General features: G+C 41.1%; 1 protein-coding gene across 1 annotated transcript in view; it reads right to left on the bottom strand.

Moving 5' to 3' along the window:
- The window catches only part of BPHL (biphenyl hydrolase like), a 30,183-nt gene that overhangs the window by 2,052 nt on the left and 14,203 nt on the right, over positions 1 to 13,928 (bottom strand). The window contains 2 exon segments of the mRNA XM_070747175.1: positions 321 to 444; positions 8,480 to 8,611. Of these exon segments, the coding sequence (XP_070603276.1) occupies positions 321 to 444; positions 8,480 to 8,611 (256 nt within the window).

Raw genomic sequence — 13,928 nt, 5'->3', positions numbered from 1 at the left:
ACCTGGCAACTTTTAAGACTTGTGGACTTCAACTCCCAGAATTCTCCAGCCAGCATATTAGCTGGAGAATTCTGGCAGTTGAAGTCCACTAGTCTTAAAAGTTGCTAGGTTTGGAGACCCATTTTATAAAATGAGAAATATTTATTACATCATTTTTAAAAAATATATTTTTTATTGGTTTTTAAATGTTACACACAGACTGCACATCATACAACATAAAACAGTGCCCTGTGATGATGCACCCACCACCTGGGTATGTATGTTGTCAGAAATATTTATTACATCAGATTCTCATCCCACCAGTAAAGTATGAGACTTACCGTGAACCTTGGATATACTTATGGAGGATTTCTGCATGGAAACAGGGTACCAATGGGTCCTTCTCCCCGTTTATAATTAGTGTTGGGCATTTAATAAGAGGCAGCATATGCTGACAGATATCACCTATGGAGGAACGAAATGAACTAAAAGAAGGCAAATGACCAGCTGTCTGCAGGGAGTATAAATCCTTCCATTCCCCACCATCCAGTCAGAGCTGAAGAAGATTCTCGGATGAGAAGCGAAACATCCTCAAAGAGAAACCAGTTCAGTTGCCTCTTGAAAAAACACCTTTGGAACAACCATAACCCGGATGACTGAGAATCTCAATAGACACTGAACTGAAATTAATATTTTTATTTAAAACAGATTTTTAAAATGTGAAAATAGAATGTACATCCCCATTGCAAAACAGCTGCGTTTCTCTTAACATTAAACATCACTGTCAAGAGCAATTTGGAACAGCAAATGAATGCAGTTGGGCAAGAACAATATTTTGCATTGTTTTAATCACAGCTGCAATTTTATTTATTTTTTGTTCTCTCCAGATTCCCTTCCAGTAATGAACACCCCAGTTAATCAAATGCAGATAGTTAAATATAAGAGCCCATTCAGTTTAATGCAATGACATTTTATTTATTTATTTATTTATTGGATTTGTATGCCGCCCCTCTCCGTTATCTAGTCAAAGCAAGCAAAATATATTGCAGTTGATACATAAGTGTTACTGCCTCTCCACTACATAATAAATCATGTTTATGGATTGCCTAAAGAGAACCTGGTTAATTTTTGTGGAAACTGAAGGTTATGTTGCCTTTGGGGTGATTTAATTTAGTTCCTTTTCCCCCCAAAAAGTAGCCTACATTCATCTGACAAAATAACCAAATTCTGTGACCACTATAAATGAAAATTGGGGGAAAAAACCCAAATAAACTACCAGTGTTTGTGTTTCATTCTGTTTATCTTGTTTCATTGTTTCTATATAAAGGAAAATGAACAATGCTCAATTTATATGCGATTAAATGTTGTCTACATAATTAAAAACGACACTTGTACCATGGTTCAGAAAGTGGCTGCATCCTTCCCATCTCCGAATATATCAGGGGTTCTCAACCTGTGGGTCGTGACCTCTTTGGGGATCGAACAACCCTTTCATAAGGGGTCACCTAAGACCATCAGAAAACACATATTTCTGATGGTCTTACCTCTGGAACCAATTCCCCCCGGAGATTAGAATTGCTCCCACCCTCCTCACCTTTCGTAAGCTCCTTAAAACCTACCTCTGTCATCAGGCATGAGGGAACTGAGATATTCTTTCCCCCTAGGCCTTTACAATTTATGCATGGTATGGTTGTATGTATGTATGTTTGGTTTTACAATAAGGGTTTTTTAGTTGTTTTAGTATTGGATTTACATGCTGTTTTTTATTACTGTTGTTAGCTGCCCCGAGTCTACGGAGAGGGGCGGCATATAAATCCAATAAATGAACAAACAAACAAACAAACAAACCAAGACATTGCTCCAGGCAGGTCCACCCACATGCATATAGACTACTGTTAAAAAAAAAAATCTGTACCATAGAAACTTCTGAACATGTGCAGAAGCCAAATTTCTGGCACTGCATATGCGTCAGCATCTTGTTTTTGGCTTTTTTTTGGCAATTTTTTTTCCCAGCACTGCGCATGCGTGCGCATGCAAAGTGCATGCACGCCGAGGTGCAGCCATGCAGCACAGGAGGAAGCAAATCAGTGAGGTTAGAACCCACCCGAGTTTCCTAATAATTTTATTATTTTATGATCGGGGATAACCACAATATGAGGAACTGTATTAAAGGGTCACGGCATTAGGAAGGTTAAGAGCCAATGGAATATATCTAGAAGATTAAATCTTGATGCTCTTTCTTCATACATGGAACAACAATGTTCAAATACATGATCTGGTGTAAGCACAGGCAGGGCCACCGATAAGCCAGTATTACTGCTACTGGCGTCAGGGGCCCGGCCAAATTGAAAAATGGGGGGGGTTGGCGTTTAATATATAATTGGTATGTCGCAAAATAAAGTAGTTTTAAAATGGGGGGGGGGGGACAGACACTTAGGCTGTATGGGGCCCCAAAATTCCTGATGGCGGCTCTGAGCACAGGCACAAAACAAAATACCTACATGGGCTTTTGAAACAAGACGACTGTGCCATCACCATAATTAAAAAGACATCTAAAAATGTCATCTCAACTTTGAAATAACAGATTAGCATTTTAGACAGAACTACCATTGTAAAAGGGGCCTTGTCCAGCATATAAATGAGCTGAGGTGGCGCAGTGAGTAGAGTGCAGTACTGCAGGCCACTAAAACTGACTGCTAGAGATCAGCGGTTCAAATCCCATCACCGGCTCAAGTTGACTCAGCCTTCCATCCTTCCAAGGTGGGTAAAATGAGGACCTGGATTGTGGGGGCAATATGGCTCTGTTTAAAAGTGCTATTGCTAACATGTTGTAAGACGCCCAAAGTCTAAGGAGAAGGATGGCATTAAAAAAAAAAATCAAATAAATAAATAAATATAGAAAATTTATTTATTTATTTATTTATTCATTCATTCATTCATTCATTCATTCATTCATTCATTCATTGGATTTGTATGCCGCCCCTCTCCATAGACTCGGGGCAGCTAACAACAGTAATAAAAACAGCATATAAAAATCCAATATTAAAACAGTTAAAACCCTTATTATAAAACCAAACATACATTTGGAAATTATTTCTTACATTTATTTGGCACTTACCTTGAAAGTGACTCTATGAATCACTAAAATGTTAAACAGGAGGTAGTAATTATCACTGCTTTATTTCCCAGACTGGGTGCTAATTCTATATACCCTAATTTTCTGTCCTTGATATGTTGGAAAACAGTTTCAAGAAGAAAGCACTTAAGATGACCTTGTTGGAAAAAACCCACCAAATGGTAATTAGTTCTGAACAACTATTGCTTTTAAACCACTACTGGCAATGATTGACTTACCTCTGGAGAAGCAGAAATAGGTAAAGTTAATGGGTACCGTATTTAGAATGGAAGTAAAACAACATAAAGGTATCCATATGCAATAAAGCAACTTCTTATTCTCGTCTACATTCCTAGCAAAGGTTATTGGGGGGGGGGGGATGGAGACTTATTTTAGGACGTTTTTAAATGAAGGTTTTTTTCAACCCCCTCCCACACACTTCTCTAGGTAAACCAAACATTGCCTCAGGTTATGAACGAATTAGAATAATTAGAGCAATCACACCTGTCTTGTTATTATGATCCAGCCTGGAATTTAAGAGGTAGAAACCGGTCTGAGGCTTATATCATGTGCTTTGTAGAGTATATATGGCTCAGTAAAGAAAGAATGAAATGCAACCCTTTCAGTTACTATTTGTTGGGCCCCAAAACATTTTTGTTCCATGCAGGAAACAGTTCACGTGAGTAATTCTTGGTAATTTTTTTTTAAAAAATTACTCTCTAAGGGAAGTTAAGATGTCAGCCTATGAGAAACGCTGACTCTAGAGAACTGTTTACACAGCTAGAAGGCAACCATTGCTTTGAAGTTTATTCTTCATCAGTGAAAGGAACACTTGCAGGGGTGCTGTGTGAATTTACATGAAAGGTTGGCTTGAATAATTTATTTCACTAAAAGTTGTGTTTTCTTTGTTAGAACCTTGCCCTCTCTCCAGCCCCCAATCCACCAGAATGTTCCAGAATAGTACAGGTAATTCTTGACTTGCAACCACAATACGGCCTTGGAATTTCAGTCGTTAAGTCATTGCAATCATAAGGTGAGGCACCATGTGACTAAATTTGATTTTACGACTGTTTTTATGACAGTTGTAAACTGCATCACAGTCATTATCTATCTATCTATCTATCTATCTATCTATCTATCTATCTATCTATCTATCTATCTATCTATCTATCTATCTATCTATCTATCTATCCATCCATCCATCCATCTATCTATCTATCATATATCTATCTATCCATCCATCCATCCATATATCTACAGAGCACTGCACACCAAGACAACTAGACACAAGAACAGTTTTTTCCTCGAACACCATCACTCTACTAAACAAATAATTCCCTCAACACTGTCAGACTTTTAACTAAATCTACACTTCTATTTCTACTAGTTTTTCTCATCGTTCCTATCATCCTTTTCCTCCCACTTAGGACTGTATGACTGTAACTTGTTGCTTGTATCCTACGATTTTTATTAATATTGATTATTTCTTCATTGCTTATTTGATTCCTACGACAATTATTGTTGTACCACATGATTCTTGACAAATGTATCTTTTTTTAAATGTACGCTGAGAGCATAGGCACCAAAGACAAATTCCTTGTGTGTCCAATCGCACTTGGCCAATAAAATTCTGTTCTGTTCTGTTCTGTTCTATTCTATTTTATTCTACCTTTGTAGGCTGACCAACTCCTTATGGACTCTGGGCGGCTAACAGCAATATAAAAACAGCAATCTAAAAAAACAATAAAACAATTTTAAGAACCCTTAATTAAAACATTCATCCATTCAGCTGGGACAAGATGAAACCAATCACCGGCTCCAGGCCTGCCAGAAAATCCATGTTTTTAATCCCTTTCGGAAGGCCAGGAGGATGGACATTGTGCGGCTCCCAGGGGGAGTTGATTCCATAAAGCCAGAGCCACCGCAGAGAAGGCCCTCCAATGTGGTCCCGCCAGTCGGCATTGCCTGGCCGAAGGAACTGTGAGAAGACTGACCAGCCGCTAGGAGGGATGTGGCAGAATGCGGTCCCGTTCATAATCTGGTCCAGTGCCATGAAGGGCTTTAAAGGTGATGACCAACACCTTGAATTGTGTCCGTAGACCTATTGAGAGCCAATGCAGCTTGCACAGCTGCATTTTGGACCAACTGTAGTCTCCGAACACTTTTCAAAGGTAGCCCCGTGTAGAACGCATTGCAATAGTCAACATGTGGCCGTAAAGTGGACATGTGGACATTAAGCAAATACAGCATATCTAATGGGCATTTTTTACCATTGCAATTCATAATCATATGACGACGGGGTGCTGCAACCAGTTGTAAATGCAAATCAGTTGCCAAATATCTGAAATGCAGCTATGGGGAAGATGTGTGGCAGTCAACTGGTTATAAATTGAGGACTATCTACAATTAGTTTATAATCTTTCCACACAATAATCTGTTTCGAGATGGTCTTTACAAACTGTTCCAAATACAGGGCTGCCTGTACTGTACTTCAATGAATACTTCACCCTTTGGCACTTCCAGTTCTCCACTCACGAGAAAATGAGGACACAGAGGGGAGGAATTCCAAGGTTACACTTTACTGTTAAGGGCAGCTCCTTAAATGCCCTCCAGCTGTGTTAAATTACAATATTCCAACTCAGCTACTGTGAGTGGAGGGCAATGCTGATTGAGGGTGTTGGGATTTATGGTCTAATACCTATTGAAAACATTAGGTTTGGAGAGACTTATTTATTCATTCCCAGTCTCTATGGATGCAAAGGGCTTGAATGAGCTCATTCAACTTCATCAAGCATAACACCGTGATCCTCAGAAAGCAACTATGTCATACAAGGTGCGTTCCAAAAGTAATGCAATTATTTTTTTTTAAGTAATTTATTGAACAGATTTGCACAAACACTTAAAATTCTTCAAAGTACTGTCCTTGGGCCTCTACACATTTTTTCCAGCGACTCTGCCATGACCGGTATGCACCTTGGAAGGCATCTTCGGGGACCTCTCGCAAGGTCTTCATCATGGCTGATTGGATCTCTTCTATGGACGAAAAACGCGTCTTGCCTACGCACAACGCACTACGAGTCCGTGAGTTCCTGGCCAAACACCGGGTGCCAACGCTGCTGTACCCCCTCTATAGTCCTGACGTCACCCCAGCAGACTTCTTTTTGTTCCCAGCCCTGAAAGGAACCCATTTTTCGTCCATAGAAGAGATCCAATCAGCCGTGACAAAGACCTTGCGAGAGATCCCCGAAGACGCCTTCCAGGGCGAGTACTGGTCATGGCAGAGTCACTGGAAAAAATGTGTAGAGGCCCAAGGACAGTACTTTGAAGAATTTTAAGTGTTTGTGCAAAAGGTTTCTGCAACACTCCGTGGCCTGCATTGGCTGCCGATCAGTTTCCGGTCACAATTCAAAGTGTTGGTTATGACCTTTAAAGCCCTGCATGGCATTGGACCAGAGTACCTCCCGAACCGCCTGCTACTGCACGAATCCCAGCGACCAATAAGGTCCCACAGAGTTGGCCTTCTCCGGGTCCTGTTGACCAAACAATGTCATCTGGCGGGCCCCAGGGGAAGAGCCTTCTCTGTGGCAGCCCCGGCCCTCTGGAATCAACTCCCCTCAGAGATTAGAACTGCCCCCACACTTCTTGTCTTTCGTAAATTACTCAAGACCCATCTATACCGCCAGGCATGGGGGAGCTGAGACACCTTTCCCCCAGGCTTTTTTATATTGATGTTTGGGTATGTATATGTTGTTTGCTTTTTTAAATATGATAGGTTTTTATGTGCTTTTTAATATTAGATTTGTTTTCGCTGGAATATTGTTTTTATTATTGTTGTGAGCCGCCCCGAGTCTTCGGAGAGGGGCGGCATACAAATCTAATAAAATAAAATAAATAAATAAATAAAAATCTGTTCAATAAATTACTTTAAAAATAATTGCATTACTTTTAGAACGCACCCCGTAGGTTCTTCCCCCAGTCTCCCTTTCACAGGCAACTTCTCCTGAAAACAACATTAAGAGAAAGATGGTAGGAATGGAAAGCTGCAGCAAAGGCAGAAGGACAATGTATTGGGGACAGGTGGAGGCACACAGCTCCGCGTATCACAGCTCCATGTCTCCAGCATACGCGTGGGTGCATCTGAGCGAGATTTTGCTTCTGTGCATGCGCAAAGAGTAAAATCACGTGAGGGGATGCACATGAGAGAGATTTTGGTAATTTTTTTGCTTCTGCGCATCGCAGAAGCAAAAAGTTGCTGATATCCCCTCACAAGAAGCAGTGGAAGTGATGTGCCGGTGCCTGGAGGCTGTTGGGGCCTGGATGGGTGTCAACAGACTCAAACTCAACCCGTATAAGACGGAGTGGCTGTGGGTTTTTCCTCCCAAGGACAATTCCATCTGTCCGTCCATCACCCTGGGGGGGGAATTATTGACCCCCTCGGAGACGGTCCGCAACTTGGGTGTCCTCCTCAATCCACAGCTCACATTAGAGAACCATCTTTCAGCTGTGGCGAGGGGGGTGTTTGCCCAGGTTCGCCTGGTGCACCTGTTGCGGCCCTATATGGACCGGGACTCACTGCTCACAGTCACTCATGCCCTCATCACCTCGAGGTTCGACTACTGTAATGCTCTCTACATGGGGCTACCTTTGAAAAGTGTTCGGAAACTTCAGATTGTGGAGAATGCAGCTGCGAGAGCAGTCATGGACTTGCCTAGGTATGCCCATGTTTCACCAACACTCCGCAGTCTGCATTGGTTGCCGATCAATTTCCGGTCACAATTCAAAGTGTTGGTTATGACCTTTAAAGCCCTTCATGGCTCTGGACCAGAATATCTCCAAGACTGCCTGCTGCCGCACGAATCCCAGCGACCGCTTAGGTCCCACAGAGTGGGCCTTCTCCGGGTCCCGTCAACTAAACAATGTCGGTTGGCGGGCCCAAGGGGAAGAGCCTTCTCTGTGGCGGCCCCGACCCTCTGGAACCAACTCCCCCCGGAGATTAGAACTGCCCCTACTCTCATTGCCTTTCGTAAGCTCCTTAAGACCCACCTTTGTCGTCAGGCATGGGGGAACTGAGACATCTCCCCCGGGCATATACAATTTATGAATGGTATGTCTGTATGTATGTTTGTTTAGAAAATGGGGTTTTAAAAATATTTTTAAACTGTAATTTAGATTTGTTGTAAATTGTTTCACTTTGTTGTGAGCCGCCCCGAGTCTGCGGAGAGGGGCGGCATACAAATCAAAATAATAAATAAATAAATAAATAAATAAATAAAATAAAGAGTTTGCATCTGTCAACTGTACCGGTAGGGATATGGAGAACACAAAAGTATTACTTTTTAAAATAAATGAGATAAAACAAACTGGGCCGCAGTTCCAGGTTCTTACCATCTGACTTTTGCATAAACTGGGAGACTCCATCTACCCAAGCTGAGCACATTTTGCTGAAATATTCATATCCATACATTTCTTCCAAAGGTTTTCTTGTTTTTTCGCTCCATTTTGAAACATCACGGATACCTACATTTAATGACAAAATATAGTTTTTCCTTCAGTATTATCTCTGACCTGGTATGCAATATTTAAATCTCTGTCTGAGCATTTTGAACAAGCTGGGTATTTTAAAAATGATTAAATTGCCTGAAAATAATTAGAGAGACTTTAAATTTATTATTTATCTATTTATTAATTCAATTTTTATGCTGCCCTTCTCCTTAGACTCAGGGCGGCTTACAACATGTTAGCAATAGCACTTTTTAACAGAGCCAGCATATTGCCCCCACAATTCGGGTCCCCATTTTACCTACCTTGGAAGGATGGAAGGCGGAGTCAACCTTGAGCCGGTGATGAGATTTAAACCACTGACCTTCAGATCTACAGTCAGCTTCAGTGTCCTGCAGTACTGCACTCTACCTGCTGCGCCACCCCGGCTCTTATTAAATGCATATACAGTAGTACAGTGTTCCCTCGCTTTTCGCAGGGGATGCGTTCCGAGACCGCCCGCGAAAGTTGAATTTCCGCGAAGTAGAGATGCGGAAGTAAATACACTATTTTTGGCTATGAACAGTATCACAAGCCTTCCCTTAAACCCCTAAATTACAATTTCCCATTCCCTTAGCAACCATTTAGATTATTACTCACCATGTTTATTTATTAAAGTTTATTAAAAAAAATATTTATTAAAGGCGGATGAAAGTTTGGCAATGACATATGATGTCATCAGGTGGGAAAAACCGTGGTATAGGGGGGAAAAACGCAAAGTATTTTTTAATTAATATTTTTGAAAAACCGTGGTATAGACGTTTCGCGAAGTTCAAACCCGTGAAAATTGAGGGACCACTGTATACAGTATCTCATATTTTGATATGCTGGCAGCAGAACAGATATTTTTATTTATTTTATGTTATTCTGAGGAACTGAATCAAGCAATGAGTTATTTGAAGAAAACCTCTGTATTCAATTTGGATTACCCAATTTGTTCAGTTATGGTCTTCAGGCTATCATCTGATTACTTGGATTTGATCCATAAAAGTTTGTGGTATGCTTTAGTAAGATTTTTTTCTAATCTTCAGGCACTAAGAATTTCTCTGGGCTTATTGCTGCTCCTATAAAATATTACTACCTCTTTGGAAATATTTGCATGGAAATCTGTTTGTAATAGGCAGAAAGGTTTAACAGATTTCTAGATTATTGGGAACCATAAGGCAGGCTTTCTACTGACTTCAATGAACAATTGTCACTGTAGAACATTTACATAAATGTATATACACTGCTCAAAAAAGAAATAAAGGGAACCCTTAAAAAACAGAATATAACTTCAAGTAAATCAAACTTCTGTGAAATCAAACTGTCCACTTAGGAAGCAACACTGATTGACAATTTCACATGATGTTGTGCAAATGGAATAGTTGTGCGAATGAAATATTCAATGAGAATATTTCATTCATTCAGATCTAGAATGTGTTATTCCCTTTGTTTTTTTGAGTAGTATACAGTGGTACTACTACCTAATGTTCTGTCTGGGTTCCCTCAGACCTCAACACCAACTGGAAAAAACAGCCAGACACTCTGGTAAAAGCCAAAAGTATTTTATAACTGGAAAAAATAAGCACAGAGGAAAACCTGTTCTTCCCAACAGACAGGATATAATACGGTACAGCAGGGTCCTGATGTCCAGACAATACAGCAAGCTTCTTGCTGGCACACCCCCCCAAGGTTTCAATAGTCAAAGGCACAAACCAGGATTCCAAGACACCAAAGTTCACAGTCAGGTCCCACGACTCTCAAAGATAAAACTCCACAAGCCAGGAAGGGTGGGTCTGCCTTTTAGCCTTTCCCAAGAGCACCACACCCAAACCCAGCTGCTGCCACTTTAATGCTGAAAGTATTTAGCCAATTGACTCCGTCTCTGATTAGCTCTTCGTTGTCGCAGATCAATTATGGCTTGTGCACTTTCCTCTAAGGAATCCAGGCTGCTTGCTGAGGAGAGCTCCCCCTGGTGGGACTCTGGCTGTCCTCCCTCTTCTTCAGCCTGGGATTCCTCCTCGTCTGTCTGCACCTCCTGTTCCTCAGCCTCTCCCTCTGAGCTGGAAACCGACAGAAGGTCAGCCGTTCCCGGAGGGGCCTCAGACGGAACCACAACACCTAAGAACCCCTATACTTAAGAACTTTTCTAGATAAGAACCAGGTGTTCAAGATTTTTTTGCCTTTTCTTAAGAACCATTTTCTACTTAAGAACCCGAGCCTGGAAAAATTTCCCAGGAAATTTGAGAGCGGCACGAAGGCCCGGCCAGTTTCCTGCCATTCCCTCTTTAATCCCGGCCATTTCAGGATTTTCTGGGCTGCCAGAGGAGCCTTTCAATGGCGCTTAAGGAGGCTTTGGCAGCCCAGAGTGAACGGAGGGATGTGTGTGCTCCTCCTCGCCACCTCAGAGTCTTTCTCTTTTTTTTAAAGTCTTAAATGTTTTGATTTTTTTGATTCTCCTCACTTCACCTTCTTCCTTCGCCAGTGACTGTCGTCCTCCTCTTCTTCTTCTTCCTCATACCACCCAAATTCTGAGCTTTTATTTCTTTCCTAATGGGTTTCCACGCATTATTTGCTTTTACATTAATTCCTATGGGAAAAATTGCTTCTACTTACAAACTTTTCTACTTAAGAACCTGGTCACAGGTTTAGGTGGAGTGGTAGAAAAGGCCACCTGTGGTTCACTGAACCACCAGCGATGGATGGATGGCCACAGTACGTATGTATGTACACTGATCAAAAAAATTAAGGGAATACAGTGATACCTCAACTACACCTCTACTTAAGAACTTTTCTAGATAAGAACCAGGTGTTCAAGATTTTTTTGGTTCTTCTTAAGAACCATTTTCTACTTAAGAACCCGAGCCTGGAAAAATTTCCCAGGAAATTTGAGAGCGGCACGAAGGTCCCGCCAGTTTCCTGCCATTCCCTCTTTAATTCCAGTCACCTGGAGAGAGAGATTTAAACCTAGGACACCGCATATCGAAGAGCCTAAAAGTTGATTCAAGGTCAAAAATGAAATATCATCTCACAGGGAATGTCTACTTCATCAACATCTACAAACTCAAATGCCTTTTGACATGACACTGCAGGGAATTACCTCATCTACTCTTCAGAATCTGTCCAGTTGGCTTCCAACTGCAAACAAATGTGAATTTTATCTGCCAAATGCCTTTCTAAAAGGTTGTAGCAGCCCTCTAGTGGTTCTTTCAGTTATTCTTCCCTGACACAGTCCTGGTCACCCCAAAACGGTTGCTGAATAGCATCCATTGAATAAGTGTAAGAGAAGTTATAATATGATGGAACTTATTTTCGGGAAAACATGATAGTTATTTTGTGAAAGATAGACTGGAATAGATATAGTTATAATGTATAAAATTGTACATAATGTTTATAATGTTATATGGGGAAACTTTTGATTTATTGTAAGTTTATACTGAATGGAATTGTTTAAACGAGGGAAGTTTTACCACGTCCAATGTTTTTAACTATACAGTGTTCCCTCGCTTTTCGCGGGGGATGCGTTCCGAGACCTCTCGCGAAAGTCGAATTTCCGCGAAGTAGAGATGCGGAAGTAAGTACACTATTTTCGGCTATAAACAGTATCACAAACCTTCCCTTAACACTTTAAACCCATAAATTGCAATTTTCCATTCCCTTAGCAACCACTTAGATTATTACTCACCATGTTTATTTATTAAAGTTTATTTAAAAAAATATTTATTAAAAGCAGACGAAAGTTTGGTGATGGCATATGATGTCATCGGGTGGGAAAAACCATGGTATAGGGGAAAAAACGGTGAAGTATTTTTTTAATTAATATTTTGGAAAAACCGTGGTATAGACTTTTCGCGAAGTTCGAACCCGCGAAAATCGAGGGAACACTGTACTACTAATAAAAAAACTTTTTTAAAAAAAGACACAAACCCAGCTGGGTAACCCTGGGCCGATCACCTTCTGTCAGTCCTGTTCTGGTTTCTGGCAGAACTTCAGCAATTACAAATAACTCTTATTAAATGCATTATTTCATAAACAAAGAAACTCCATTTTATTCTCTTCTCTTCTGGATTCAAACACATTTCATACTGGCACACATCTCTTGGCCCGTTATCTTCCTTAATTGCATTCTTCGCATTCCTTCTAACCTTTTCCACTTAACAAGATTTATTTCCTAACAGCATGATTACAAAACAGCAGAACTGACTTGTTAATCAACACAGAATACTTCTGCTTACTTGAAAGCGGCACAGAAAACTTCCATATTTCTCTCTGCAATGTTGAAACTCCACCCTTCTTCCTCACTGATCCCCTGACGTGCCAAATACATCACTACAGTATTTTATCCATTCCCCCCCTTAATATCTTCTTCCAGACAACTGTTCTGTACATTTTTGGGCCCTTCTGAATTTAGGGTTTACCCAGCGAACGTCTGATTCTTCCTCACTAGATCCTGGGCTCATAGCCCCATCCTGTCCATCTGTTCTACTACCTGTAACCCCCAGGCCCACCACTAATTCATAAACCACTATCTGTATCAGAGTCCTCAATTTCTTCATCATCTTCCAACTGACCAGGGGTATGTACAACAAGTCCTAGGAAGGCAACAAGCCACTTAAGTTGCCAAGATAACTTGCAGTGGACATGTCCAGACCAGGGCTCTCCAATCTTGGCAACTTTAAGACTTGTGGACTTTAACTCCTAGAGTTCTTCAGCCAAACTCATCCAGAAGTCAAGACAAACTTGAAGGTGTACACATATAACCAGACCTACACAATCCCTCCCATTTGTATTATAATACTCTGTGAGAATAATCTTGAGAAACAAGAGGAAGAACCACAGCCAGAGCAAAGGTCAGTCCAAGAGGTATCTCAACCCACAGAAACGACCTGGTTCTCTGAGAACCAAAAGGAAGAAAGGAAAGAAGTGCTTTCAGACTTGCAAAATCCTGTTGCTTGCAAAGTTCTGTTGAACCTTATCGAACCTTTCAATAAAAGGTTCAATAGGAGTTGGTCTCCTCCAGGTCCCTGTTTACTAAATAATGCAGGTTGACGGGCCTGTGGGGGAGACCCTTCTCTGTGGATGCCCCAATGTTAAGGAACCAACTAACCCCCGATGTCCGTACTGCTCCCCATCCTACTATCCTTCCGAAAGGTTGTGAAGATTTGGCTTTGCCGGCAAGACTGGGGGGGGGCCATGAATGGAACATCTTATCTCCAGTGAAGGGCTATCAAAATTTTTACTACCACACTGTGGGCGTGGCTTATGCATTTTCTTTCAACATCTTTCAGTGCAAATTGGGTGCTCTGGGGTGGAG

The sequence above is a fragment of the Erythrolamprus reginae genome, chromosome 3, assembly GCF_031021105.1.
Source record: "Erythrolamprus reginae isolate rEryReg1 chromosome 3, rEryReg1.hap1, whole genome shotgun sequence".
Classification (NCBI taxonomy): domain Eukaryota; kingdom Metazoa; phylum Chordata; class Lepidosauria; order Squamata; family Dipsadidae; genus Erythrolamprus; species Erythrolamprus reginae.
Note: the sequence above shows the minus strand (reverse complement) of the source record. Positions and strands in the feature narration are given on the sequence as shown.